Below are 27675 nucleotides of genomic sequence, written 5' to 3'. Positions count from 1 at the left end.
TTCTGTCAGCTGGTTCCGAGGATACGAGTAAGGAGTCGAGTGAGTGACGGGGATGAGGGGTAAATATCAGAGAGAGTTAGGCTGGTGCCACCAGCGGGCCCAGGTGAGTAGGAGACAAACGTGTGAAGGGGTCATAGAGGGAGGTGGGCAAGAGGCCAAAGGTAAACGGGGGAAGAGCCTGAGAATGGAAACGGAGGAAGGGAAGGGGTGGACACAGCCAGGGCTCAGTGAAATCGGAGACTTGTGTGGAAAGGGGCGGTTACGAATAAACCATTGTAGACAGTTACTGAGAAGAGGGCACCCCTTAGCGTCCCTGCGGAGCCACAGCCCAAGCCCATTGCAGTCCTTAAAGCCCCGCCCCAGCCCCGCGCGCAGTCCTGGCACCGGGTTCCCTTTGTCGTGCGGCCTTATAGTTCCGGCCGTGGCGCGCGAACGGAAAGTTTATGCGGACGGACTGTGCCGGCGATGGGCGCGGGGTGAGTAGGGGCGGCCAGGGGCCTCAGGTTGTCTTTCATTGCTTTTTAGATCTCCAGGAAGAGGGGTCAGGGGTGGGAAACGAGGCGAGGCCAGAGCCCGGTTTTTCCGCCATCCCGGCGGCCGCTCCGCAACGTATCTGAGGCGCCATTTCCGGGGCCCAGACCCCGGCCTCCCGCTCTCTGGAGCTCGGGGGGTCGCCGGTTCCGCATAAACACCATGATTGCGCCCCCTGCTCAGGCCCTCTACGCCCCTCCTCCCATAAGAGACTTCCAGATCTCTCTCTTTTTTCTTTTTGCTGATTTCAAGGTGAAAATACCCCTCTAGTTTCTATCCAGATGGAGGAATTTTGTATTTCTAGGCTGGCGGTTTAGAGATGAAGTTCTGAGAACTCCGGAGGGACTCATCAGGGCAAGGGAAGTCTGGCTGACTGGGAAATCTCAGGGTTGATAAGGACGCTAACATGAATGAGCGGGCCGGTAGAAATTCGAGTGAAATCATGCTTTGAGAGCTAAACCGCTGAGAATCAATTCTTTACGAATGAGATGATTGTCACCTTCAGGAAATTATAAATGTCTACTGATGGAGACTTGGCATTAAGACCAGATCAGGCGGCTAGATAGGGTTTAGTCCCAGGAGTACTCCTTGAGAAAGAAGACCCCCTAGTTGTCTTAAGCAATGCATGGAAACCGTACTTATGGGAAAGATGTGAAGATGGTGTGGAAGACTTGCAGATGAGAATCAACCCAAGTGAGAAATATAGCCTGCCCTCACAAAATTGCTGGACTGTGTTGGACAGGAATTTTCTTTTATCAAGCCTAGACTGCTTGAGAGAACCATTCTTCGAGAACATTCAGTTTCCTTTTTTTACTTCTGTGCTTACAACCTGAGTACTGAATTAGTTTCCCATGATTTTGCAATTGTTAACAAGGTGTGTTTACTGATGGATACAAATGCATCAGTCTGGAGAAAGAGCGAGTTCTAGAGGTGTCGGCAGAGAAGGCAAGACTTAGCTATGGTCACCCATTCCAGTGTTATAGCAGATTTTATGAGCCAGGAGTGCTTTCTTATACCTGATCTAAATCTATTTTGTTTCCATGTGAGGGTAGTACTACTCCTTGTGATCCCCAACTTTCAATACCATAAAGGCCTCTATGTATGAAAGGGACTACCATAGGAGCTGGATAAACTCTACATGGGCAGAGGCATAGGAGTCCCTGGTCTCTGCTTGAATGGAAAAGAGGAGGAAACGTGTTTCTGATGTCCAGAGTGAAAATTCATCATATATTTTGCTAAAGAATTAATGTTATATCTGGTGATTAGGGGTAGTTCATTAGTCATTATCAAACATTCATCAGGCACTTACTATGTGCCATTTACTGTGATAGGTAGGCTCTGAGGAGATATTGGTGAGCAAAATCTGACATGGTCCCTGCCCTTAGTGAGCACTTGGGCTAATGGAACCAATATTGTACGAGACCTCACTTCAACAACACAGCTGACCCAGAAAGTAAATAAAATTTTTTTAAAAACTGAGTAGATAAAATAGTGTCAAGCCGATACACCTAAGCTCATGCATGCATTTGACCTTAAAACCCTCAGGCTCTTAGAGCCTGTTTGACTTTGGACACAGTTTTAACAAGCTTTATCTGGCTTTCTAGCTCATAGTAGCCAAGAAGCGGCAAATTAGAAAGGAGGGTGATTGCATAGGATTACTGAGAAAAGTGGAATACAAGCTGATGGTCTAAAAATTAATTATAAAGAGGAGGCACCAAAACACAGCACAATAGACTGGATCCCTTGAATACAAGGTATTGTTTTCTTGTATATTATATAACATTCTTGTTTTATGGAACCTTAACAGTCATTATGTAGAGAAGAGTTAAATGGGAAACACAGAATTGGCAAATTAAACTGGATTTTTTGCTGTAGAACTTCTTAATTTAATTAATAAGGCCTGAACTCATTTTTCTCGGAGGATGCCTCCAGAACAGTATTCTGCAGCACACACTTGGGGAAGTGCTGGTGTTTAGATTGGTGATGCCAAGTCAACGTGAGAGCATGAATTATGTTCACAAACAGTGTTTAAGGAGGCACGGAGGAGAGATACGCAACATTGTTCTATCGGAATGTCTGAACATTTTGGAATTCTAAGAAGTCTGGAGAGTATGTCTCCAGACTAATCTTTATTAATGTTGTATACATGAAGCATTACTGTACATGAACTGTATCTTAGACTATTTTGTGGTAAAAAGGCTTTTCCTATTTGACTGAGTCCCTGGCCCCATTTATAACATTGTTCCATGAACTGATATGTTCTGAGTTCCCAATAGCCTATTTACAAATAGAGTTTTAGGATATCACATATTTGCAGTTGGAAACAACTAAAACAAGCAAACTGACCACTGTTAAGTGTTTTGAAGTAAGTTCCAAAGAAGAAATTAGTGAACATTAAATTGCTAACCTGTTTATGTCCATTCAGAGTCTTCTCTAATTACATAAATACAATATGATTTTTAAGAAGTGTATGCATACAATCCTGTGATCCCCTTTCCTTTATTAATACTTTATGTAAATATTTCTGATGTCTACATATGTCTTATTTTCCTTTTATTTATAGCTTTGTGGTATTTCATTGTGCCAATAAGCTATAATTTGCTTAATAATAGATTAGCAGCAAGCTGTGTCCCCATGAGCAGGTCTGTATATCTATGAACATTTTTTTTGAGCACAGAAATGTTTTCTTCATGTTAATTTTCAAGCCATAATTTTAAAGAACAATTAGTTTTCTCCATTTCTTCTACATTTTGACTTTTATACACAATTTCATGAGGTAATGCCAGTTGTCATACATATTCTTTAATTTTGTTCTTTTCCTTCACAGTTAAAGCCCTGTGGCTTGGTTTACGCTCAGTGAGTACTACTGAGACTAGCAGTCTGTGGCTTTTGTCAGGCTTAATGACTTCCAGCTTTCTTTAATTTGGATTATGATTTTACCAGCCCTTTCATTTTTATATTTTGCATTCATTTTAATTTAAAAAAGGGACAAACAACAAGATAATTAAATGTGCAAATACTGTTGTATCAACTAAGATAGTGATGATGCCTGAAAAGACTGATCAGTTGTCAAAAAGCACCACCATATAACAACTAGAAATATTCTTTAGTAAATTAAGTGTTGGAGAGGTGACATAGGAATATTTATTATATTAGGTTGTATAAAATTTGGAACTATGAAACTCAAGAACTAGTTTAATGGTTTTTTTAGTAGAAATAACTTAAGGTGGTCCTTGATTTATGGCCATTTATTGAGTGATGCTAGGAGTAGTCTTTACAATGAAGTAAGCTGCTTGCTTCCCTCCTCCTGAATTCTCTGCAGATTTTCCCTCACCTCAATTTAAATGGGGTTTGCCTTCACTTATTTCTGGAATATTTGGTTAAAATTATGGCGAAAAAAATATTTTTTGTTCTCCATGATTTGCAAGCCTAACCATATTTATTTTCTACAGCATTTCTCTATTTAGAGCTGTCTGTCTACATTCTGATTGGGAACATTGGGATCATTTTCATCATGCCAACAGTAGTGGTAATGGATGTGTCACTTTCCATGACCCGACCTGTGTCCGTCGAGGGGTCCGAGGAATATCAGCGCAAGCACCTCGCAGCCCATGGTTTGACGATGCTGTTTGAGCATATGGCCACAAATTACAAGCTTGAGTTTACAGCCCTCGTGGTTTTTTCATCTCTCTGGGAGCTGATGGTGCCCTTCACAAGAGATTATAACACCCTGCAGGTACGAAAAGGAATGAGTTATTCTATGAACAGGACTCAAATTTATGGGGAGGAAAAGTGTTATATTGTCTTGAATATTTTGATAAGTATATGGCTGTAGTATTTAAGTATAGCTATAAAACAAGAATTCACAACGAGCGTGTTTTATATGTTTTGGTAGAACTATGAGTTAGAACTGAGTTGTTGCCTTTGTTTCTCTTGATTTTCTTAAATTCTCTCAGGCTATAGTGCCCTATTCCCTAAAGTTTAGGATCTTTAGGTTCAACACTTAACTTCTTTTGCTATAAAACTTGAGGAGATGAAAAATAGCACTTTCTTATAAAAACTTATTCTAGAGTAATTCAAAATTCTATTTCCTCTCCAACAAATAGCCTTTGATTTGCAGATGCCAAGGAATTATAATTTTTAAACCTCAGTTGATTGGTATTATCTTTCAAAGATGTGGTCTGTGATATGCCCCAGAATTTACTTTCTGACAACACCTCTAAATCATTAATATTTCCATCAAGGCTTAGCACAGTGCCTTACCCACAGTGAGCAGACTAAGTGTTTTTAGAATTAAATTGAGTAGTTTAATAATTGCTAGGCAGTGAGGAATTTAAGATCAATGTAGTTTGATTTCTTAAATATAAGTAATCAAATTTTGTTAAATCGTTCCTTGTATTATCTTATATTTTTAAGTGACTCAAAAGCTTTTTATTAAAGTTGCAATGCCCTTTTTATAAGTGAGTTAGCTAAGGATTTTGGATGTTCAGCAGTTCTGAAATAGAGAATTACTATATAAATACTGCAGAGTAATTGTTAAGACCAGGAGTCCTGGAGTTAGTGACTGGGTTCAGATCTAGACTCTGCCACCTCTAGGTATAAGACCTAGGAAAGTGACCTAATCATTCTGTACCATAGTTTCTTCATTTTAAAAATAGATTAATAATCTCTAGGGTGTTGTGATTAAATGTACTTAAAGTACCTAGAATGGTGTTTAGGATATAGTTAGTACTCAAATTTGTCATTTTTGTGATGTTTTCAAGAGTTCTTTATTTTAATTATTTCTGTTAAGGTCCACTTCTAAAAATAAAAACTTAGTGGGCTGTTCAGTCTCACCTGATAAGAAGACAAAATGAAAGGAAGCTCTTTTAATTATCTTTTATAGTTGAGGAAGTCTGTTTTACTCTTTTCCTTTAAGAACGCATGCTTAGGGGCTCTCAGAAACAATTTCCCATGTATAACATTCATGCTTTGAATGTTTATGTTGTTTTCTAATCACAAAACAGTAAAGAATAATGAGCACTTTAATTTTTTATTCAATCAGGAAGCACTAAGTAATATGGATGATTATGATAAAACCTGCTTGGAGTCTGCATTAGTTGGCGTTTGCAACATTGTTCAGCAAGAATGGGGTGGTGCAATTCCTTGCCAGGTAATGATCAATACTTTTTCATTGCCCTGAGTTAAAAACGTTAACCACTGAGGTGCCTGGACTTTCATCAAGCTCTGGCACAGCATGCATTGTAATTTCCACAAACTATGTTATATACTATTCGTATGTTTTTAAATAAGGCAGAAAATCAACACTAATATGCTCAAAAAGCAACACAGTTATGCCTTATGGAAAGCATCCTCCTAGTAAATTGACTTCTTGTAAACTAGTATTGTTTCTATAAAACACAAAGGGCTCATAGTGGAATTTTAGAACATTCCCTGGAAGGGGTGATTATAATTTTTTGAGTGATAGAATGGTAAACATCAGTACAATATAGCCTATCTTCATTATCTCAATGTAGTATTTATTCAGCAGACTTTTAACCATTTCACCTGAGTTATCTAAAAAGTGAGGAGCTATGAATGTTATAAAATCGGTTGCTCTTTACTTAGGATCCACAGTATATCCACATTAGAGTATCAAATCAGAGCAGAGTGGTAGCAGAAAAAGAGAATTGGAAGTTTGCTATACATAGGTACTTTGAGAAGTAGTAGCATATTTTAAAGGAGAAAAAAGATTGCCAAAAGGAAAATCATAATTCTGTAGTCTACAACAAGAATCAGCACTTTTTCTGTATTTTAGGCTTTGTAGGTATCTATGGCAACTCCTCAGCTTCAGTGTCATAACATGAAAGCAGCCATAGATAATAAGAAAATAAATGGGCGTGGCTGTGTTCTGGTAAAACTTTATTTACAAAAACAGGCAGTGAGCCAAAGAGTATAATTTGTATTACAGGGTCAAAAGTAGGATTCCTCAGTAGTGCCAGTGGCATCACTAGTATTTATTTTTTAATTAAAAATAAAATTATTGTTGCCTGGGAGTGAAGGAAGGGTAGGGGTTGACTCAAATGAAGCAGAAGTGGTTACATCATTGAAAGCAGTTGTTGGAAATCATGGGTCTGTATACTAAAAAGGTGAATTTTATTGTATGTAAATTATCTCAGTAAACTTAAATTTTTTTAAGTTGCTTTTTCTTATTATAAAACCATTCATTTTTATAGAGTATGGACTTGTGGATAAATGAAGACCCTGAGTTACTACTAAAAGGTTAAATCAAATCACTAGTGGATACTTACTAAAAAAGCTAGTAAATGCCTTTTGATCAATTTCTTTTAAGAAAGAAAAATCTTAGTACCTTACTTTGTAAACAGTGTTTATTTGGTAAGTCAGGCATATAAAATATCTAATTTTCTAACGATATACTGAATAAACAAAGTTTTGTTATCAATATTTACTGAACTGGAAGCTAGTAGGTAGCACAGTTTCATTTGCTACTTCAGTAGTTTTAGAGAAGAAACTCAGAAAATATGTGCACCAGAAAAACGTCTGCCTTTTTATGTTTTTTATTTCTTTGCAAAAAGGAAGAATCTGAATTTGAGATGTACTATATTCTGAGGGCAAGGGACTGAGCCTGAATTCACTGAGACTTGCTTGATGAGTTTTGGGGTGAACAATCTAAAACACTAGACTAGAAGTGAAAGTTATTAGTGATTGTTTTTATAATCAGTTGCTATCATATGGGTTTGTTTTAATATGGAATTTTTTTAACCAACCTTTTAGACAGCTATACTGTGTCTTCATTATCTGAGTAAAATCTATCTCGTTTTGACATTACGTGAAATATTTCGTTATCATACAGTATCTGAAGAAGCTAATGGCAGAAGGAAATTATTTTAAAGCAATTATTGGTACCTAGGAGAAGAAATTACCTTGTAGTCAATTGACTGTCCTTCCAAAAATTTATATCGCTACAGGGGACCTCCACTAAGAAAAATCGGGCTTTAAAAGTAAGTGCCAACCTTGGTACTTCACATAAAACAAGCAACTAATACTACCTTAATGGTCTATTATTATCAAGTTAGTAGGATAGGCTAGGGAGAGCAAAAATAATCCTCCCCTGGAATGCTTGCAAAGTCTGCCCTGCCCCCCGCCCCACAGGATCACTTTGAAGCAATGAGGAAAAGAAAATGCTTTGTAACTACTGAACTACTGTCTGTTGTTGGTATATTTTGAAGGCTTTTTCAAATTACAGGTTGATTAAGAGTGCATTTTAAAGGTCTTGTATGGTTAAATGGCTTTTATAAACACATCTTTAAAGCAGTTGTCATTCTACTTGACCAGGGGTAGAGTTTGTCATCTTTGTCATCAAAGTTCAGACCTCTGTGCTGGTACTTCTTTGGAACACGTAAAATAGGTCCTCGTGCCATTTTTGACATCAGTGCCTTAAGTGCCACCTCCTTATGTAAGAAGTAGGATTCTAGCTTTGGTATAATCAACTAAGAGTTATGAATGTTTTTGTCCTTTTTTTTAAGTGTTCATAGGTAGGTGCTCTTTTAAAAAAGTTTAATTAGATAAAAAAAATACAGTAAAATGCATAGATCTTAAGTAAACAGTTCACTGAGTGTTGACCGATACATGCACTTATGTAACCCCTGCTCCAGTGAAGACATAAAATATTTCTATAACCACACACGGTTTCCTTATGCTCCTTTCTAGTCACTATGCCCCCCATGTCCCACAACCCCTGTTTGATTTATCTTAGCTTTGTTTTATCTGTTCTAGAACTTCATATAAATAGAATCATACAATGTATCTATCATCTTTCACTTGATAAATTTTTGAGATTTATACGCATTGTTGCTTGTATCCCTGCAGAGGTAGATTTTTCACTGTAAATGCGATTAGGAAGAAATAAAAACATTGCTAAGTGAGACTGCTTTAAATAAATATGTTATTTCTCTCACTTTTTGCAAACAGGTTGTTCTGGTAACAGATGGCTGTCTTGGCATTGGTAGAGGGTCATTGCGGCATTCCCTAGCTACTCACAGTCAACGAAGTGAGAGCAACAGGTTTCCACTACCTTTTCCTTTCCCATCTAAGCTATACATCATGTGCATGGCCAATTTGGAGGAGGTAATGCTTTTAAACTAAGTTCTTTGTAGTTTGATTAGATACATTTTAGAACTCAGTTATTTTTTAGTGTGTATATTCCATTAGTATATTGCATGTACTATAACATTGAACTCCACTGGTTTCAGCTGAGGCTGGTCACTAATTGTATTTGAAGACTCTAGATCTTGTTGCTCTTTGAAAGTTCATAGTGTTGCTCCAGCTGTTTCCTGAAATGGTGTTAAATATTTCCCTCATTTAGGAATTTTCATGACCATCCCGTAGGAATGTTGACAGAAATGTGCTTTGATTTTTTTGATAAAGTAATATGACTGATGCATGGTTTATTAAACTTTGCTTCCTGATTTTCTCGTTTACTCAGGAACGTTAAACCTTTCTTTACTTCATACTTTCATATTATCTATAAAATGTAGATAATAATTTGATAATAAGTTCATTCCCTTTTAAATTAAGCATGACTAAATCTATAATGCCTGTAGATACTGACTTCCTTATAGTGACTCAAGCAATTTGAGAGATTAACTTGGTTTGGGGCTTTTCAGAATTGAAATTGCCTTACCAAAAGATGTTAGGAACACTTTGAGGGGAAGATATTGTATAAATACCTACCATGGTAACCTCTGAGAATCTTTGCAGAACTACTTCTGAATGACATAGCTCTACTGGTATCATTTTATATGACATCACTCTTTGGTAATCTTGAGTTAAAATTGTTATATTTTCCTTCTCACATGGTTAAAAAATCATCTATTATATTTATTGTCTGTGTTTTTGTGATGGGTATGACTTTGATGTGCTGATAAAATGGCAGTTCGTGCCACTTTAAAGGGGTCATCTGTTTCGCTTTGTAGCTTCAGAGTACTGACTCCTTGGATTGCCTTGAACGTCTCATAGACTTAAACAATGGCGAAGGGCAGATTTTTACTATTGATGGCCCGCTGTGCTTAAAAAATGTACAGTCTATGTTTGGGTGAGTATATACTTGAGTCTTTTTGCCTTCTTTATAATTTGATAGCCAGCAATAGTAATCTATTTTACTATTTCTAATTGTGTCATTTTATTTTCCCCAAGTAGTACTTTTTTGGGATAAAATACTTGGTAGTAGTAATTTTTAAAAGTTTATTTCCTTTTAAATTAAGCATGACTAAATCTATAATGCCTATAGATACTGACTTCCTTACAGTGACTCAAGCAATTTGAGAGGTTAACTTGGTTTGGGACTTTTCAGAATTGAAATCGCCTCACCAAAAAATGTCAGATTTTATTCTATTTCACAAATGGACACATTGTTTTGGAGTCAGCTCAAAGGGAAAACTAACTTAGCATATTGAAAAAAATTACTTGAAGAAAATTATGTATATCATAGTATTCTTCCTATAACGATTAATCCTCATATTCTAGAAAACTGATAGATTTGGCATATACTCCTTTCCATGCTGTTCTCAAGTGTGGCCACCTAACTGCTGATGTGCAAGTCTTCCCCAGGCCAGAACCTTTTGTTGTAGATGAGGAAATTGATCCTATCCCTAAAGTCATCAACACAGGTAACTTTTTTTTTTTTTTTAATTTCCTTCTTAGTTCTTCTGTTTTCCTGACTTTTTCCTAACCTCTGACTTTCATTCTTCCCTCTCCAGGAGGGTGGAAAAGAAATGTAAATTCCAACACTAGGGTGCTGTTGTCCTCAGTTATACACTTTGGGTGGGAGGATGCATTGCCTAAATGGTGGCAGATTAGTGGTCTTTTGTAGTGATGGTGAGATCATAAGTTAAATCTCCCATGCTAGATAATTATAACCACAAATTACTAGACTTGGATATCATAGCCAGATTCAGTAGCATTGAAATCCTTGAGGTACTTCTTAATAGATACTAAGATTAATTAGCATCGTAATTGAGGTCGGATATGAAGGATTAGACTTGGTTGTGTGACTCTTCTCTTGTATGATCCTGGACAACTCACTTCCCCTTGTTCTTATTGGCTACATGAATGGAATCTCTAGGTGAGTGATGGTCTAAAGTTTCAGCTCTGAAAGTCTAAAGTCTCTAGCCCTGTTGCTTATATATAACTAAAATAAAGCGATGTGCCATGGTTTTTACCTAGTTCACATTGCTGGTGGTGTTTTTAGCTGAGATTGGCGAAGTAAAGTATCAACAGTAACAGGAATAGTGGAGAGGAGAGTTGTCTCCTGTTGGAGGGTGTACTCCTTGAGTTGTGGGTATATATTAAATCTCATTGTTTCCATTGCACCGACAGCACCTAGCATAGTGTCTGATGCTTAGTAGATATTGACTCAGTAATTGTTTAGTCAACAAATGATTCAGATTAAGTCCACAGTAAATGTTCATTTCATTACTATCTTTAGCTGAGTAATTAGCTAATCGGAGAAGCAGATTTCCTGATATATTAGAAGTATGGTGTACTCACCATGAGCCTGATTTTTAAAAAATTGTTTTGAGAATATCAGTGTGTGTATGCCTAGAAGAAAGATTGAAAAGCAATTCAATAAAGTATTAATAGAGGTTTCCTTTAATGAAAATAATGAGCGACTATTTTTTTCTTTACAATTTTAATGTTTTCCAAGTTTTTATACTATTTATATAGTCACAAAAACTTTTAAAAAGTACTTTGGGTTACAACTTTTATTTTTTACTTATTTTAGGTTTTCAACAAATATTTTTGGTCATAAATAGGCTTCTGTAAAACAAAGAAATGTTCATGTTTGGACTGCTACATTGGATTTTTGGAGAATGTATTTCTTTCTCAGGGAAGCATTTTTAATACAATGGCTTTACCCTCCAAGGATGGCTACTTGGATTTGTTGAGAAAGTGTTTGACTTTGACGCTCCCTTGGTGGCCTTAATATCTCTGATTATAGAGGGATTTTACCTTTATACTTTTGCCTTGGCTGGGGACCTAGCCTCATAAAAATAAAGTCTAACCGATTTGTAATATAACTTAAATTCATTAAATGAAAAAACAATTATCCTTATTTCCTGAGCTTCCTAAATACAAATTTATTAGAGTTATCCAAAGAAGCTTCTAATAACCTCCCTAGTCATCATATTTGATTTCCCTACCTGAATTAAACATTGTGTTTGTGAAATCTAGCACATAGAAAATAATGTACTTTTCTATAGCACTAACTAGTTCTATGTTGATTCCTTTTCAGATTTGGAAATAGTGGGGTTTATTGATATAGCTGATATTTCAAGTCCCCCAGTTCTGTCCAGACATCTGGTCCTACCTATAGCACTTAACAAAGGTGAGTTCTCTTCCTATTCCCGTAATACATATGAAGCTCTAAAGTTATTTTTAAATGTTAGTAGGATAGCTCATTTTGCAGAATTTGGGGGAAAGGAATAGTTACAGGATTGGACTGGATTTTTAAAAGTGGAATGTTGCCTAATATACCAGAAAACTAGTTTAGCTACTTTATACTGCGAAAAATATCTTGACACATAGTTACTGTGTTTTGCTTTGTTAATTTATAGTGGAAGTCCTCTTTAGAGATGAGAATGCTTAGCCCCTTATCCAGAGCTCTGCTGAAAAAGCCCAAGTTGTCCTCAGAGGTTGCCTGATACATGTGTAGTCAAATGCAGCTTCGCAAGGGAGAAAATTTACATTTGTTCTGTTCCAGTGCCTAGCACGTAGTAGGTACTCAGTAAATACTGTTGAATGAATAGATGAATCCAGCCTTTTGTGATGCTTATTACTTCAGAATAAAGTCATGTCTCCCAAAATTCAACATCTTTCTTAAGAATGTTAATCTCCAGCACTTTACACTTCTCATTTCTCTGTTCTAGGCTGATCCTCCACTTTATATTCACCAGGTTTCTCCAAGAAGTGTATACAGTTAATCAGGTTTTTACTCACTGTTATGATCAAATTTCATTTATGCTAGTTATCTCAGTTGGAAAGTTGGGTATTCTGTAACCCTCAATCAGACATTCACAGATAGAATCTTAATATGTTCTCACAGATGGTGATCGTGGTGTTTTAATTTACTTTATTGTTCTTGATATTTATGATAACCAGGTTTTCCTTATTTCTAAGGCCCTGGTTGGAGGAGTCTTACATATCCATATATAATGCCAAGAAAAGTGGGGAAAATGAAGAGTTTGTATAAGGAAACAGTGGAAAGAAAAGTATAGGAAGGCAGAATGAGGCTGTTTTCTAAGAGCTGTTAAATGTCAAGCTAAACTGGGCAAATTCTTCCTATTGAATGAGGAAGTCTTTGAATGAAATTGAGCAGAGAGTTCCAGAGTGAAGTTAACTGTAGGAAGATTTATTTGTCAGAAGAATATATGAGAGAACCTGGACTTGGAGAGTCAAGAAGTTTATGGAGTATATACACCTTTCACCTTTGGGGGGTGCCCATCCATGTGCTGCCTGAAGGCTGTCAGCTGAGAATATTCTTGACATCTCTGAATCTGTGGTTCTGTTTAGATGGTGCGTGAAACCCCCAGGGAGCACCAAGTTGAGTGTCCTGGTAAAAACTGTGGAAAGCTGATTTTTTTTTTTTGTATAGCAGCTTCACTGAAGTATAATACCATCTCTTCACCTATTAAAGGGTACAATTAATTAGTTTTTAGTATATTTACAGAGTTGTGCAGCCATTACCACAGTCAGAGAATCAGAATTTTAGAATTTTCACTACCCCAAAAAAGAAACCCTTTAGCTATCAACCCCTAGCCTTCCATCTTCTTTAGCCCCAGATAACTACTAATGTCCTTTCTGTCTCTATAGATTTGCTCCTTCTGGATGCTTCATATAAATGGAATTCATGTAACGTGTGAAAACTGATTTTTATGTGGATGTAGAAAGACAGGAATATGAGTTTTTCTTGTTATATATTCTTTTATAACTCCATATATTTTCCTTCCAAAGCTAGAAACAACCAAGAGTATACGTGGGGTTTGGGATTTTTATAGTAATCTCAGTCTGACCTGTTTTCTTTTCTTTTTACAGAAGGTGATGAAGTGGGTACTGGCATAACTGATGATAATGAAGATGAAAATTCAGCCAATCAGATTGCAGGCAAAATACCCAACTTTTGTGTCCTGCTCCATGGCAGCCTAAAAGTGGAAGGAATGGTAGCGATAGTTCAATTAGGGTAAGAAACTTTGTTTTCCTTTGGTTAAGTGAAAGGGAAAATTAATTTACAAAGTGAAATATTTCCCAGACTTCTCTGAAAAAAAAAATAGAAATGTCTTTGTCACCTTTTTCCTCTCTCTGCCATACCCTTCCCACCTGCTGTCACCTTTTAAACTCTTTAAATTATCCCCTAGAATAAGTACAGAGCAAGCCTATTAATTATATTGCTTTTATATTATATCCTTTCTTAGTTTTCCTCTTTCTTAGTCTATCTAGGAAACTTGGGTTCAGTTACAGCAATGCTACTAACTTGCTATAGGATCTTGTGCAGTATTCATAAGCTATAAAATGAGAAGGTAGAACTAAATGAAAAAAGATTCTGATGTCATTCATTGAACATTTTACTGTGTGCCAGGCATTCCTCTAGGCACTTTATGTGTATTAATTCATTTAATCCCTCACAACAACACTATACAGAAGGTATCAATATTATCACCATTGTATAGATAAGAAAACCGAGGCTTAGAGAGGTCAAGGAACCTGCTCAAGGTCACTCAGCTGGTAAATGAAAGAGACAGGATTCTTACCCTTGCGTTCTGACTCTAGAGCCCATGCTTGTAATCACTTTGCTGTATTCCTTCCCTATGAGGAAAGCCCTTCTAGCTTCTACATTCACTTGCAAAACTATCTGCTTCCCTTTCTATAATACCAGTTAGGAAAGAAGAGGTGACTGGTCATCTTCTAGCCATTACTTGGGGTTGACTGATATAGAAGATCAAGAGGTTAGGAGTCCTCAGAAGAAGCATGGCTCCATTTCTGCTTCAGTTAATATTCCAAAAGGAAGTATGCAGTTCTTATTAGGCATTAGTTTACTGTATTTCTTGGTACCCAAGCTACTTGTACTAGCTCTGAATATGAGAATCACCTGGGACCCTTTGAGAAGTATGAGCAGAGCTGGGTGATGGCTTTGTGCTCTTTGTTGCAAGAGCCTCTGTATTGGTGCTGCTGTGAATGACTCAGGCTGCAGCTAAAAAGACCTATAGCAGCCATTACTCCTCACCACCCCTGCAGCTACTTGCTGCCCTTGTGATTTTTTTCTCTTTTGAGACTGCTTTTGATTTCCATATCTACATAATTGAATAAGAATACATCTCAGAGGAATGGTAATGTTAAGAAGCAGCATTATGCATTTTCAGGTTTAGGATTTGGCTTTAGTAAAAGTAATACATTCCTATGTTGCTCAAGAGAAAAACACAGGTTAGACTTATTTACCTTGACAGTCCCAGGCTTGATGTTCTTCTCATTTTCCATCTTCTCTCTATCTAGTCCTGAATGGCATGGAATGCTCTACTCTCAAGCTGACAGCAAGAAGAAATCAAACCTCATGATGTCTCTCTTTGAGCCTGGCCCAGAACCTCTCCCATGGCTAGGGAAAATGGCACAGTTGGGTCCTATCTCAGGTATAACCCAGATCAGATTTTATTTATCTTGATTTTGTTTTCTCTCTGCTATTCTAAATGGCTCTGACTGTGCAGAGAGCTGTGTGATCTCCCTTATGAGTGTGCTAATGCTGGATATGTACATGGAGAACCCCAAGAGTTTGATGTTAGAACTTTTAACTTTATAGCTTAGGGCAGGGGTCCTCAATTCCTGGGTCACAGACCAGTACTGGTCCATGTCCTGTTAGGAACTGGGCTGCACAGTGAGAGGTGAGCAGTGGGCAAGTGAGTGAAGCTTCATCTGTATTTGCAGCTGCTCCCCAGCACTAGCATCACCACCTCAGCTCTACCTCTGATCTTCAGTCATTAGATTCTCATAGGAGCACTGGTCCCTACTGCCAAAAAGGTTGGGGACTGCTGGCTTAGGGGAAACCAACATTTAGGTTACTTTAAGTACATATAAATGCTTTAATTGCTTATAGTGAAAAGCTACTCTCCATAAGCATTTTTAGTGTAATTTTCAACCCAGGTAACTCTTAGTCATTCCTAGATAATTTAATCCCCTTCCTTCTTAAAACTTTTCCTTTGGCTTTCCCAACATTGCATTCCCTTGATACTTACCTTTTTCTTTGGCAACTTTTCTTTTTCTCATCTTTTTGCCTCATGATTCCCAAGATGTTGTTCTTTGCTTTCTTCGTGTTATTACTCTCCTGGTTATTTCATCAGCCATTATGCTTCATACTCCCCCAGATATATAACTCTAGTCCTGCTTGATCTCTTCCTGGAATTTACATATTGTATTCCCACTTCCCAGTTGGATCTCTCCACCTGGATATTCTTCCAATCCCAAGCTCAGTGTGTTTGTTATAGAAACCATTGACTCTCACCTTTTCCCTCCTAAACTGTTCTTTATTTTTTCTCTTTCCAATGGATGCCTTTGTACTGAGGCTCCAACTGTAGAGTCATCCTTGACTCATTTGGGCCCATTTCAATTTCAGGAACATCTACCAAGCAGCCTATTTTATACCAGGTCTAGGGGATGTAAGAGTTAGCAGGAGTTGCTCAGTCTAGCAGAAAGTGGAATAATAAACACAGACTGACACAAGATCAGAGTTGGCCTACAGGAGGGAATGATCACCTCTGCCTAGAGGACTCAGAAAAATCTTAACAGAGGAGAGACACCCTAGCCGAGTTTGGGGGTGGAGGGGAAGAGGAATTTGCCGAGCCAGTGAAGGAAGAAAGGGCATCCCGGACAAATGGAACACCTATAGAAAAGAAAGGAGCACTGGAGCACAAAGTATAAGAGTAGGAGATGGGAGGGCCAGGTGGTAGGTTAGAGCAGGAGTCCCCAACCTTTTTGGCAACAGGGACTGGTTCGCTCACCTGCCTGCTGCTCATCTGCTGTGCAGCCTGGTTCCTAATAGGCCATGACTTGGTACCAGTCCATGGCCTGGAGGTTGAGGACCCCTGGGTTAGAAGTTGGCAGTGGCTAGAGCAGGACAGGCCTCATTTGAAATGTGAAGAACTGAGACTATCCTGCAGGTACTAGGAAGCCCCTGAAGGGTAGTAATATGGTCAGATCCTTCTAGCTATAATGAGAACAGTAGAGATACCAGTTTGGAGACTTTGTATTCTAGGTTTGGTGCCCCTGGAGTTGTGCAATATGGACAAAATTCAAGTGAGAGACAGTAAATTTGCATTTAGAAAGACAGCTGTGGAGTGTGAATTTGAAAAGGTGAAGTTAAAGTGCTGCAGTTAAAGTCTGATAGTCCTGAAGATGCGAAGGTGAGAACCAGAACAGGGGCAGCGGCTGAGGACAGAAAAGACGGGATCCATGTAAAAGATATTTAGGAGGTAGAATCAACAGTGTTTAGACAGAATAAAAGAGAACAGTTGAGAATGATCTTAGGATTCTGACTTTGGCTACAGGGTGAAAGGTGGTAGTATTAATTGAAACTGAACAGAGGAGGAAGAGTAGATTTGAGAAGAGCAGTCGTTTGTGCATGTCGTGTCTATGCTTATGAGATTTAGGTGAAGGTGCCTAGAGACAATTTCTGTAAGAGTCTGGAATTCAGGAGAGAGGGCAGAGTTAGAAATATAATTTTTAGTTATAAGCATACCCCTCATAGTTAAAATGGGGAGAATGAGTGAAATTACTTAGGGTAATGGTTCACAAATTTGAGTTTTTGTGTGCAAAAATAAACCTGGAGAACTTTGTAAAAATTCTGTTTCCTAGGCCCCACCTACAGAGATTCTAATTCAGTAGGTCTGGATTCAGGCCTAGGAACTTGAAATTTTAATATTACCCAGGTGATTACAATCTAGGTAATTCATACCACACTTTAAGAAGTCCTAGCCTCAGGACAGTTTATAGATTAAGGAAAGAAGCCAAGGACCAGACCCCTAGGAAGAGCCAACTACCGGAGACAGTGGAAAAGGGCATGAGTAGAGCAAAATGAAAAGGAATAAGTAAAAAAAAAAAAAAAGAGGAAAAGTAGTAGAAAGTGATGTTGCAGAAGCCAAGAAAATAAAGGTACTCAAGAAGGAAGTACGGTGGCATGGCCTACAATATCTTACACACATGTGCATGCCATTGAAGCCTAGAGAAGATTTTGACAGAACATAGAAGCTAGGCCAAGGGTCAGCAAACTTTTTCAGCAAAGGGCCAGATAGTAAATACTTTAGATTTTGCAAATCATGTGCAGATCATATGAACTCTGCCATTGTAGCCCAATACATAAATGAATGGGAATGACTGTATTCCAAAAAAATTTATTTATGGATACCAAAATTTGAATTTTATATTTTCATATGTTATAAAATATTATTCTTTTGATTTTTTTTTCCCAGTCAGTTAAAAATATAAAAACCATTCTTAACTCAAAACAGGAAATAGGCCATAGTTTGCCAACTCCTGAGCTAGGATCCAGGGAGTGGGGTTTTAAAGTCACACAGGGACCAGAGACATGTCTTTGGTTCCAAACAAGATAAGGAACAGACATCTCTGAGTAAAGCTGGAAACGTAGGTCTACCCCTTCAGTGAGAGGATGATAAAAATTCTACTGATTGTTTCTACCTGCTTTTCTAGATACAAAGAAATTTAAAAGTTTCCCATGAGAAATTGAAGTCCAAGTCCTGTACCATGCAGACTGACACTATTCAGAAGTGTAGACTTCTAAAACCAAACAGTACAAAGACTGGTTCTGAAGTGATGAAACCCTTGGTGCATCCTCCAGAAGCTAAAATAATGACTCTAAGAATACCTCTGTAACCCAGGGCAAAAGGACTTCTACAGAAAAAAACTAATTCCCTCTGAAGATGAGTTCATGATTTGAAAAAAAGTTTCTGAGTCACATGAGGACTCTTATCTCCTTTGAAGGAAAGCCCACAGGAGGATTAGCACCTTGAGAACTTAATCTGAAAGACACTGTAGAATTTAAATGATTAAAAACGTTTAGAAAGGACTAGAAACCAAGAGGAAAGAAGAGGACACTATGAATCAAGAATCATTTGATCTTGACAGATTATTGGTGGTGTTATTGTAAGAGTAGCTTCGGTAGCTTGTTAGCCAGGAGACAGGTTGAGGAATGGGTTAGAAGTGAGAAAATGAAGATGACAAGTTTGGCCACCAAGAGGAGAGAATTAGGGCAGTAATTGGAGGAGAACACAGGTCAGAGGAAGTTGTTTGTTAGGATGGAGATTCCATACTTTCATGTAGTCTCTCTCTCGTGTTCCTACATTCTCCTACCTTTTCGTTCTCACTGCTCTTGCCTTGTGGCTTCTTTACCTTTAATTTAGCTCAGAGGTCAGCTAACTGGCCTGGCCTCCAGGCCATACTAGCCCACTGCCTATTTTGTAGGTAAAGTTTTATTACACAGGCACACTCATCCCTCATCCTTTTTCCATATTCTCTATAGCTGCTCTCCCGCTTCAGTGGCAGAGCTGAATAATTAGAACAGAGACCATATCACCCACAAAGCCTAAAATATTTGCTCTCTCGCCCTTTACAGAAAGTTTGCCGACCCATGACTAAGACTAATGTGATAGTTTTCACCACAGATTCCTGTCTGTAATCTAAGACAGTAGCTTCAAATTCCTTTCTGTCTGGCTTCCAACCTAGCAATGCTTGGCTTGGTATATACATTCTTCATTCAAATTGAACTGTTGTTTCTGTTCTTTATATTTGTTTTTTTCTTCCTCAAGGTCTGTTCTTTTCAGTGAGTATAGTAAGTGCTAACATTTTATTGAATTTAATTTTTGTATTAGGCACTGTGCTAGACACAATGAAATATATCATTTAATTCTCACAACAGTCTTAGGAGGTTGGGGTTGCCATTATGGTAACAAGTAGTAATTGATAATAAAACCTGCTTTAGAGGGTTGTGGAGAGAATTTATTGAGGCAGTGTGTAAAAAGAGCCTAACACAGTAGACACATCATAATGGTAGATCCCACTTTATTTTTTATATTTATATAAATCCATTTATTTTTGTTTGTTTTTTACTTAGTTTCAATATACGATACATTGGTTAGGCATTTATATAGTTTATGAAACGATCCCTCTGATTACCCTATCTCCCCTCTGGCTCTATACATAGTCATTACCTGACTTCATTCCCTGATTCTGTGCTCCACATTCTTGTGACCGTCTATCACTTTTTTAATCAAAGCAAAGTATGCGAAATAGTACCATTGTTTATACTTATCCCTCCTGCTTCTAATTCTGTTCCTAGAGAAAACTTCTAACTTTCAATTGTTTCTTTTGGTATTTGTTTACATTTCTAAAGAATGTAAGTATGTAACTATTTCTTGACTTTTTAAAAATTTTAATGGTCATTTTTTCACTTTTTAAGGATGACTACTTAGTTCTCTTACCACCACCATGCCTACCCATCCACCCAAGAAGCACATTTTTCCCTTCCTCTATCCTTCCAATGTGGTTATAGTTGGGTTTGTTGTTGTTGTTGTTGTTGTTGTTGTTGTTGTTGTTGTTAAATCAGTATTCTGTACTTGTTAGATGATGTAAATGTTATTTACAACTAAGCCATGTAGTATACCAAATTACATTTCCTTTGTTTTGAAACTCTTTGTCCCCTGCCTCAGTTACTACTTTTTTTTTATTAGATTTTTTCTCTTTTTCCTAACAGGCAACATAAATGTATTCTAACTTCAATTAAAAGGAAGGCATATATTGGAAAGACATTAAGGTTTCTTAGAGACTCTAGGAAGAGAGCCGGGCAGCCAGCCTTCCTCTACTTTCTGTACTTTTCTTTTTCTTTTTTTTTTTTTCCTTTGTTGTTTTCCATGTACTTATAGCTAATTCCTACCTAAGTAAAATATACTCTTCAGATATTTTTGTCAGTTTCATTTTTTTTTCCTTAGAGTCATCTCCCTTCCTCATTTCATAAATGGACTGGTTGTTTTTTCAGCCCATTGCCTAGTTGTCATCCCGAGTTCACTTCTTTCCTATGGATCTCTTATTTCATGAATCCTCCTGAGAAAAGGATACATAAGAAGTAAATGTTTGAAATCTGGCATATTTGGAAATGTCTGTATTTCATCCCTTACAGTAGATTGACAATTTGGTTAAATATGAGTTCTAGGTTGGGAATCATTTTCCCTTTGAGTGTTGAAACATTGTCTGTTGTTTCTTCTGACTTCTAGTGTTGCTACTACTGAGTCTTGTACCATGCTGGCTTTCTGTGCTTTCACTCTAATCTGTTCTCTGCACTCCTTGAGGTTCTTCTTTGTGCCACAGGTGTTCTGGATTTTTAGAATGATGTATGTCGTTGTTCTCTTCATTTATTGTGCTGGGCACTCAGTAGGCCCTTCCGTGTGGCAATTCATATTCTTCAGTCCTGGGAACATGAATTATGTCTTCTATTTTCCCCTCTCTGAATTCTCTGTTCTCCCTTTCTAGAACCTATGTTTATGATTTGCGTGTATGTGATTTTCTTCTACCATTTTTCTACTTTTTAATTTTTGTTCTACCTTCTGTGAGGTTATCTTCAACTTTATCTTGCAACTGTTTTTATTTCTGCTGTCATATTTCTTATTTCCAAGAGTCTCCTGTTATTTTTTCACAAATGCAGTATTTTCTGTCTGGTAAGCCAGTTACACATACAGGTTCCAAACAGGTAGTACAAAATAGGCTGTGATTAGATGTTGGAATGTTTGTTTGGTACTGATAATGAGAACTGTAGGATAGAAAGATCTAGAGAAATTCTGCCAGAAAAAGTTGGGACAACTTCATAGAGAAGGTAGGATAGTATCTTGACCTGGAATATAAGTAAATATAGGTAGTAGGTGAGAGATGGCAGTGGTCGAGTAATTGAAAAAGTATTGTCATTGGGACCAGGCCTACCTGAGTCACTGTGAAATCTGTGAAGGTCCAACTTCTCTGAACTTCAGTTTCCTCATCTTTAATAGAACTAATAGTATTTACCGTCTAGTGTTGCTGTAAGGAGAGAAGTTGTATATGTAAGGTGTTTGGCATACTGTTGGAATTTAATAAACATTCTAAATTTCTTGAGGCCAGAAGAATATCTTCTGTAGCCACACTTCTAGCTTGCTACGAAGTGGGGTCTTACTACAAATAATGAATGAATAAGTTAGTGAGGGAATAAATGAATGAGGAAAGGATTGCATTTCAGGCAGGGGAAATAACAAATAGTGGCAGGTAAGTTGGAAATAAGCATGTTGCATGGGAAAGGACTATTGGGATCGTGGCCTTACTGAAAAAGTTTATACAGAGACAAGTATTCATGGAAATATGTCTGGAAAGCTTGGTCAGTACTTTTTGGAGGGGTCAGGAAGAGGGACTGACAGAGGTAGTGTGGGGCCAGAGTAAAGCATTTAAATTAATGACTAAATAGGGGTTAGAAAGCTTCTGGTTAGTGAAACTGAGCTAATTCCAGTTTTCAACCTGAACATTTGGGATTTAAGCTCCCTAACTTGGGAAAATGATTTCCACTCTGTCTACACCAGAAGGTATAATAATAATAAGGATAAAATAAGCCAATAGATGTTAATATGCTTTATAAGTTTGTACCAGAGTTTCATTGGCTCAAGAAGCCAGTAGAAAAACCCTTGTTTATCCGTGTGGCTATAAAATTAACATGCCTTTAATTCTTTGGAAGCAATAACCTAATAAACTATAATAAAGTAGTGCATGTTTCAACAAAAAGTGTTTTTCCCCTTGCCCTTTTCCTTAACTTGGCCATATATGATTTTCCTTTTTAATTTTCTCAGTGCCTAGACTTATGCTGTCTAATCTAATAGCCACTAGCCACAGGAGGCTATTTAAATTTAATTAAGTAAAATTTAAAATTCAGTTCCTCAGTCACAGTAGCCACATGTCAAGAGTCCAGTGGCCACTTGGGCTAGTGGCAGCCTTTCTATCATCACAGAAAGTTCTGTTGGAGAGTGTTGGGCTAAACGTTATTTAACTGCAGTATGTGTATTTATATATTTTTTAAAATAGTACTTTAGTATTATTGTATTAGTTTTATTCTCTCGGACTTTAATTTATAAAACAGATAAAAGAAGCTGCTTTCTTTAAAAACATTAAGTTGTGTTTTACTTACATGAACCTTGGATAATTATTTGGTCTCCTCCATCAGTGCCTTTCTGTTGAGAGCAAGTTCCCCAACCTGACTAAAGTTAATGGATTTTCTTAATTAGGAAGTATCAGGATGTAGATGATTGAATAATTCAAAGAGCTTCTAGCCTAATTGGAAATGTAATTGATTGTGTTTTGCCAGATGTTGTTTCAAGAATGTCTTTTTCTTTTAAGATGCTAAAGAAAATCCTTATGGTGAAGATGACAATAAGAGCCCATTTCCCCTGCAGCCCAAAAACAAACGCAGTTATGCCCAGAATGTGACTGTCTGGATCAAACCCAGTGGCCTGCAGGTAACATTACTATTCACATTGCTTTCCACTAGGGACAGGAGGAGGGATTCTGGCAGGCAGGCAGACATTCGATTTTATTTTCCTTTCTTTTGATACTTAGTAATTCATTTACTTTTAATGTTTATCATTATTTCCAAAAAGGATTTGAGGTGGCCTACAGTAAAACACGTATATAGCAAAATCATTTTTTACAAAATTTAGAGCAATACAAAACCTAGAGGAAGAGGGAGACAATTGTGCCAGGAACCCAAGGCAAAATGATAATTATATTTGCGCAATTTGGCTCTGAGTTTCCCGCCAACAAGGTCAAAAAAGACATGTAAGATTTTGTGTTAGGTAGATAAGTCTGATAAAAGGAAGCATGTCAGTTCTTGTAGAGAGATACATTTTCCTGACATTTAATTTTAATGTAAAATTTTTAACATGCTGAGGCATTGAATAACATAATGGATGTGATTACTTCCATCCCCACAGTAGAGCCTAAACCATAGTATTACACAGTAGGTAACTGCACATAAACGCTTCCATGGGAAGCCACGATTATACTGTTATCGAGGTATGCTACTTTCAGGAAAGGTAGAGTGACACTTCTTCCATTGACATAAGGTCATTTATATCTATTTTTAAAAATCACTTACCTTCTTTTCTCATTCGAGTACCATATTTTTTGCCTTTGTTTCTCTAGTGCGTCCAGCTCAAGTTAAATGAGAAGAGCAGTCAGGCCACCAGAAGTAGCTTTGTGTTGATGGCATAGTCTCTTCTAGCCTCCTTTTCACGAAGACTAGACACATCCTGCCATGGCTAAGGGGGCAGAGATCACTTCTCTTTGTTGGAAAATCATGTTCTCCCTCTTTCCTGCCATTCTTATCCCAGCACTTCTCTATTGGAAAGATTTCTCCTAAAGTTTTCTGAAATTATTTTTTAAATTTTATTTTCTTCTGGGTATCTATTTTTTTATTGTGGTGAAATATACATAACATTTACCATTTCAGATATTTTAAAGTATACAATTCAGCGTCATTTAGTACGATCACAGTGTTATACAACCATCACCATTATCTAGTTCCAGAACATTTCATTACCCCAAAGGAAACCCTGTGCCCATTAAACAAGTCACTATGTTCTCATTTTTCCCTCAGCCCTTAGCAACCACTAGTCTTTTTGCCTTTATCTATTTACCTATTCTGGGTAAATCACATAAATGGCATATATAATGCATGGCCTTTTGTGTTTGGCTTCCTTCCACTAAGCATAATGTTTTCAGCATTCATTTGTGTTGTAGCATATATCAGTACTTCACTCCTTTTGATGGCTAAGTAATGTTCCATTATATAAATATGCCACATTGTGTTTACCTTTTCACTCAGTTGATGAGCACTTGGATTGTTTTGGTTATTCTAAATAATGCTATGAACATTTATCAAATTTTTTTCTTTTGTTGCTCTGCTGTTGCTGTTGTAACTGAGAAACCATAGCCAAATCCAAGGTCATGAAGATTTACCCCTGTTTTCTTATAAGAGTTTTATAGTTTTAGCTCTTATAGTTAGGTCTCTGCTTAATTTTGAATTACTTGTTTTGTATATGGTGTGAAGTAAGGGTCCAACTTCATTCTTTTGCATGTGACTATCTAGTTGTCCTAGCACCATTTGTTGAAGGGACAGTTCTTACCCCTATGGAATGGTCTTGGCACCCTTGTCAAAAAGCAGCTGGCAAATATATGTATGGGATTTCTGGATGTATTTTTGTGAGATAATATCATTTCTGTCACCAAGGGATTTATTATCATCAAGCATTTTGAAGGAGGGAGGGGCTTTAATAATGTTGAACAGAATGCTGACATTAACTTAGAAGGGATCCTCATCTTGACACTGTGGCTCTGTTATCAGTTTCATTTCTTTAAATGTTTAGAGCCATCCTTTTGTACTCTTTCCCCTTTTATCACAGAATTCTAATGTCGAATTCTTTTTACCTTTGATAGACAGATGTACAGAAGATTTTGAGAAATGCAAGGAAACTACCTGAAAAAACACAGACATTCTATAAGGTGAGACTAACAGTGTAAGAGGATAGGCCGTGTCCTATTATGTGCCAAAAATAAATGGTTCACAATTGTGTGGGGTAGCAGAGTGAACATGGATAGGAATTAGAAATGTATGGCTTGTGCTTTCAGTTTTTTTCATCAGTAAAGTCAGTATAAGTGATGAGTCCATAGCTGCCCTAAAATCCAAGCATGGCAAGTGTTTAAATGGCTCATTTCTGTGCAGAAGGGCTTCTCTGTGTTGGTGCTGCTGTGAATGGCTAAGGGAAGGAGCTGAAGGGACCTTAACTCTCATAGCCCTTAACCCTCCCCACCTCTCCCATTTGGGCATCCAGTCTAACCCTAGGCAACTATTGTATATGACTTCCTGGGATGGTGATTACCCAGAATATTCTTACTGTACTAGAGAAGCTGCTTCCAGAAATGACTTCTAAAATTGCATATTTATGAATTGCAAAAGGGTGGCCTTCTGCAGTCATACCCAGCTAATCCAGAACCGTTGGTAGAGGGAATAAAGTTACAAGGAGTGATGTGGAGTGTGAAGCATTAAGCTCACTTGTTTCTCCCATCCTTCTGGTGTTTGGCCAAAATCAAATTATGCAATGTGAGCTATGCTGTGTTATCAGTTGTGGTCTAGCTTGCTAATCTTAAAATATGGTACACAGAGCCAGCCCCAGGCTGGCCTTTCTTCCAGAGAATATACATGCTGCTTTGTCTAGATGTTATCTCATTAGCTTTAAGTCACTGTTGTCTTCAAACCTTATTTTGTAGTGAACTGATGAAATCAAGCAAGAGCTACCTTAATCAGAATTCAGCCAGAGAGCTGCTCAGCCTATTAACTGAAGCCCATAATCCACATAGGCCCTTGATGACCACTCCTTGGCTACAGTCCCTCTCCCTGCAGAGCTTTCTGCACACGATTGCCAGCTATCTGTTCAAGATGGCACATTTGTACTTTGGCATTCTTCTGAACTTGTCACTTGTTAATAGATGATAGTGGGAAGATGGTCAGAAAGCCCATTCTCTTGTCTGGTTTTATATAATCCTATATATCAGAGCTGGAAAGGCTCTATCAGGCAACTACGTCAGCCCCTGCAATGAGCAATGAAAAGGTTATCCTTCTCATTTTGTAAATGAGGCCACTGAGACCCAGAGAGGCTACACAACTTGCCCAGATCACACTAAGTGGATGATGGGGCACTTCCTGTTTCTCTGCTTCCATCCACATTTTTGTGGCAGTCTTTCAGGTCAGACTTTCTGACTCCTCCAGAGCCTCCTCCAAACATGTTCATTGTCATTCAGCCTGAGGCTCAGAGAGGCAGGAGAGGCTTAAGAACCCTCTGACATTTGGGGCAAGCCTTTTCCATAACTCAGTAACAGGAAAGGTAACCCTCCATAGATTTATGAGTAAATGAAATGATGTATGCAGTACCTCACCGTGTTTGCAATAAGTGCTCATAACTGTGCTGATGATAATCTGTGTTTCAGTCAGCTGTCTTCCTTCCCCAGCTTTCTGATCACCTGTAGAGGAACCGCTTTCCAGTCATGTCGTTACACTAGCAGCATCTCTGTACAAGTATTTCTTCTCATATAAAAATACTTAAGTTCGGGAATCAAGGAGAATGTGTTTTAAGCTGAGCACTTAGAAACTATATGAAGAGGAAAATGCATTTCAGGAAAATTGGCCTTTTTTTCTTATCTCGTTTCAGGAGCTGAACCGTTTACGAAAGGCTGCCCTGGCCTTTGGTTTCCTGGACTTGCTCAAAGGGGTAGCTGACATGCTGGAAAGGGAGTGCACACTGCTTCCTGACACAGCCCACCCTGATGCTGCGTTCCAGCTGACTCACGCTGCCCAGCAGCTCAAGCTGGCCAGTACTGGCTCCTCCGAGTATGCCGGCTATGACCACAACATCACACCTTTGCAGACAGACTTCTCTGGGAGCAGCACTGAAAGAATGTGAAGACTCCCTGAGGCTGCCTCAGAAGTACCTCTTGCTGGTTTAAATGACTCCACTACAGTCTGAGAAGGGTTCTGAAAGGTGGTTGGCTGCTTAGATTTTGACATTAGCTTTCTGGGACTCATTCTCTTTAAACCCAAGACACTTGTTGCTCCCATGATGGGTACATCTCCTGAGAAGCTTGAAGGACTGATGAGCACAGAGCTCTCCCCCTTTCTCAGGAAACCTAACTAGCAAGAGTCTTCTGGCCTCCAAAAGGTGTCTTCTATCAAACATAAGGACATTTTCAAGCTTCTGTCCTTGGAATAAGCAACCTAGACTGTCTGGGCTTGCTAAGTACAAGCCCTAACACCACTAAGTTTCAGAACTTAGAACTTGGGCAAAACTTCGTGGTAACCCTTAGGTGCTTTTGGTATGTATTGAGATACACTTTTAAATAGCAACCATAAATGTATAAAGTTATTCCTGATTCTTCAAGGTATTTTTCTTTTAAATGAAAATATTTCTTCACGGCTTTTTTTTTCTAATGAAAATAAAATAATCTGATTTTCTATAAAAAGGTTTCACTGGGAACTAA

General features: G+C 37.9%; 1 protein-coding gene across 5 annotated transcripts; it reads left to right on the top strand.

Moving 5' to 3' along the window:
• The first annotated feature begins 82 nt into the window (after positions 1–82).
• On the top strand, positions 83–27675 carry INTS14 (integrator complex subunit 14). 5 transcript variants are annotated; one of them, XM_036217913.1, is made up of 14 exons: positions 384–476; positions 2136–2285; positions 3984–4267; positions 5576–5683; positions 7500–7532; positions 8503–8658; positions 9507–9625; positions 10057–10199; positions 11825–11917; positions 13624–13768; positions 15076–15209; positions 22984–23102; positions 25081–25146; positions 26850–27675. In XM_036217913.1, exons 3-14 carry the CDS (start codon positions 4046–4048, stop codon positions 27099–27101), a joined length of 1590 nt encoding a protein of 529 aa, XP_036073806.1. In that variant the 5' UTR covers positions 384–476; positions 2136–2285; positions 3984–4045; the 3' UTR covers positions 27102–27675. The 5 variants fall into 5 exon arrangements, with proteins under 5 accessions (XP_036073808.1, XP_036073805.1, XP_036073809.1 ...); XM_036217915.1 differs by lacking the exons at positions 384–476; positions 2136–2285 and adding an exon at positions 83–103; XM_036217912.1 differs by lacking the exon at positions 2136–2285 and having other exon boundaries at positions 369–476.

This window comes from Rousettus aegyptiacus, unplaced genomic scaffold, assembly GCF_014176215.1.
Source record: "Rousettus aegyptiacus isolate mRouAeg1 unplaced genomic scaffold, mRouAeg1.p scaffold_m13_p_3, whole genome shotgun sequence".
Classification (NCBI taxonomy): Eukaryota; Metazoa; Chordata; class Mammalia; order Chiroptera; family Pteropodidae; genus Rousettus; species Rousettus aegyptiacus.
The sequence above is the reverse complement of the archived record's forward strand: the minus strand, read 5'-3'. Positions and strand labels throughout refer to the sequence as shown.

Bases quoted from the DNA above. Each gene is read 5' to 3' on its own strand.
- INTS14 (XM_036217915.1), top strand. From the start codon at position 4,046: ATGCCAACAGTAGTGGTAATGGATGTGTCACTTTCCATGACCCGACCT. The intron at 8,659-9,506 runs GTAATGCTTTTA...TTCGCTTTGTAG, and splicing joins GCATGGCCAATTTGGAGGAG to CTTCAGAGTACTGACTCCTT. The intron at 9,626-10,056 runs GTGAGTATATAC...CTCATATTCTAG, and splicing joins AATGTACAGTCTATGTTTGG to AAAACTGATAGATTTGGCAT.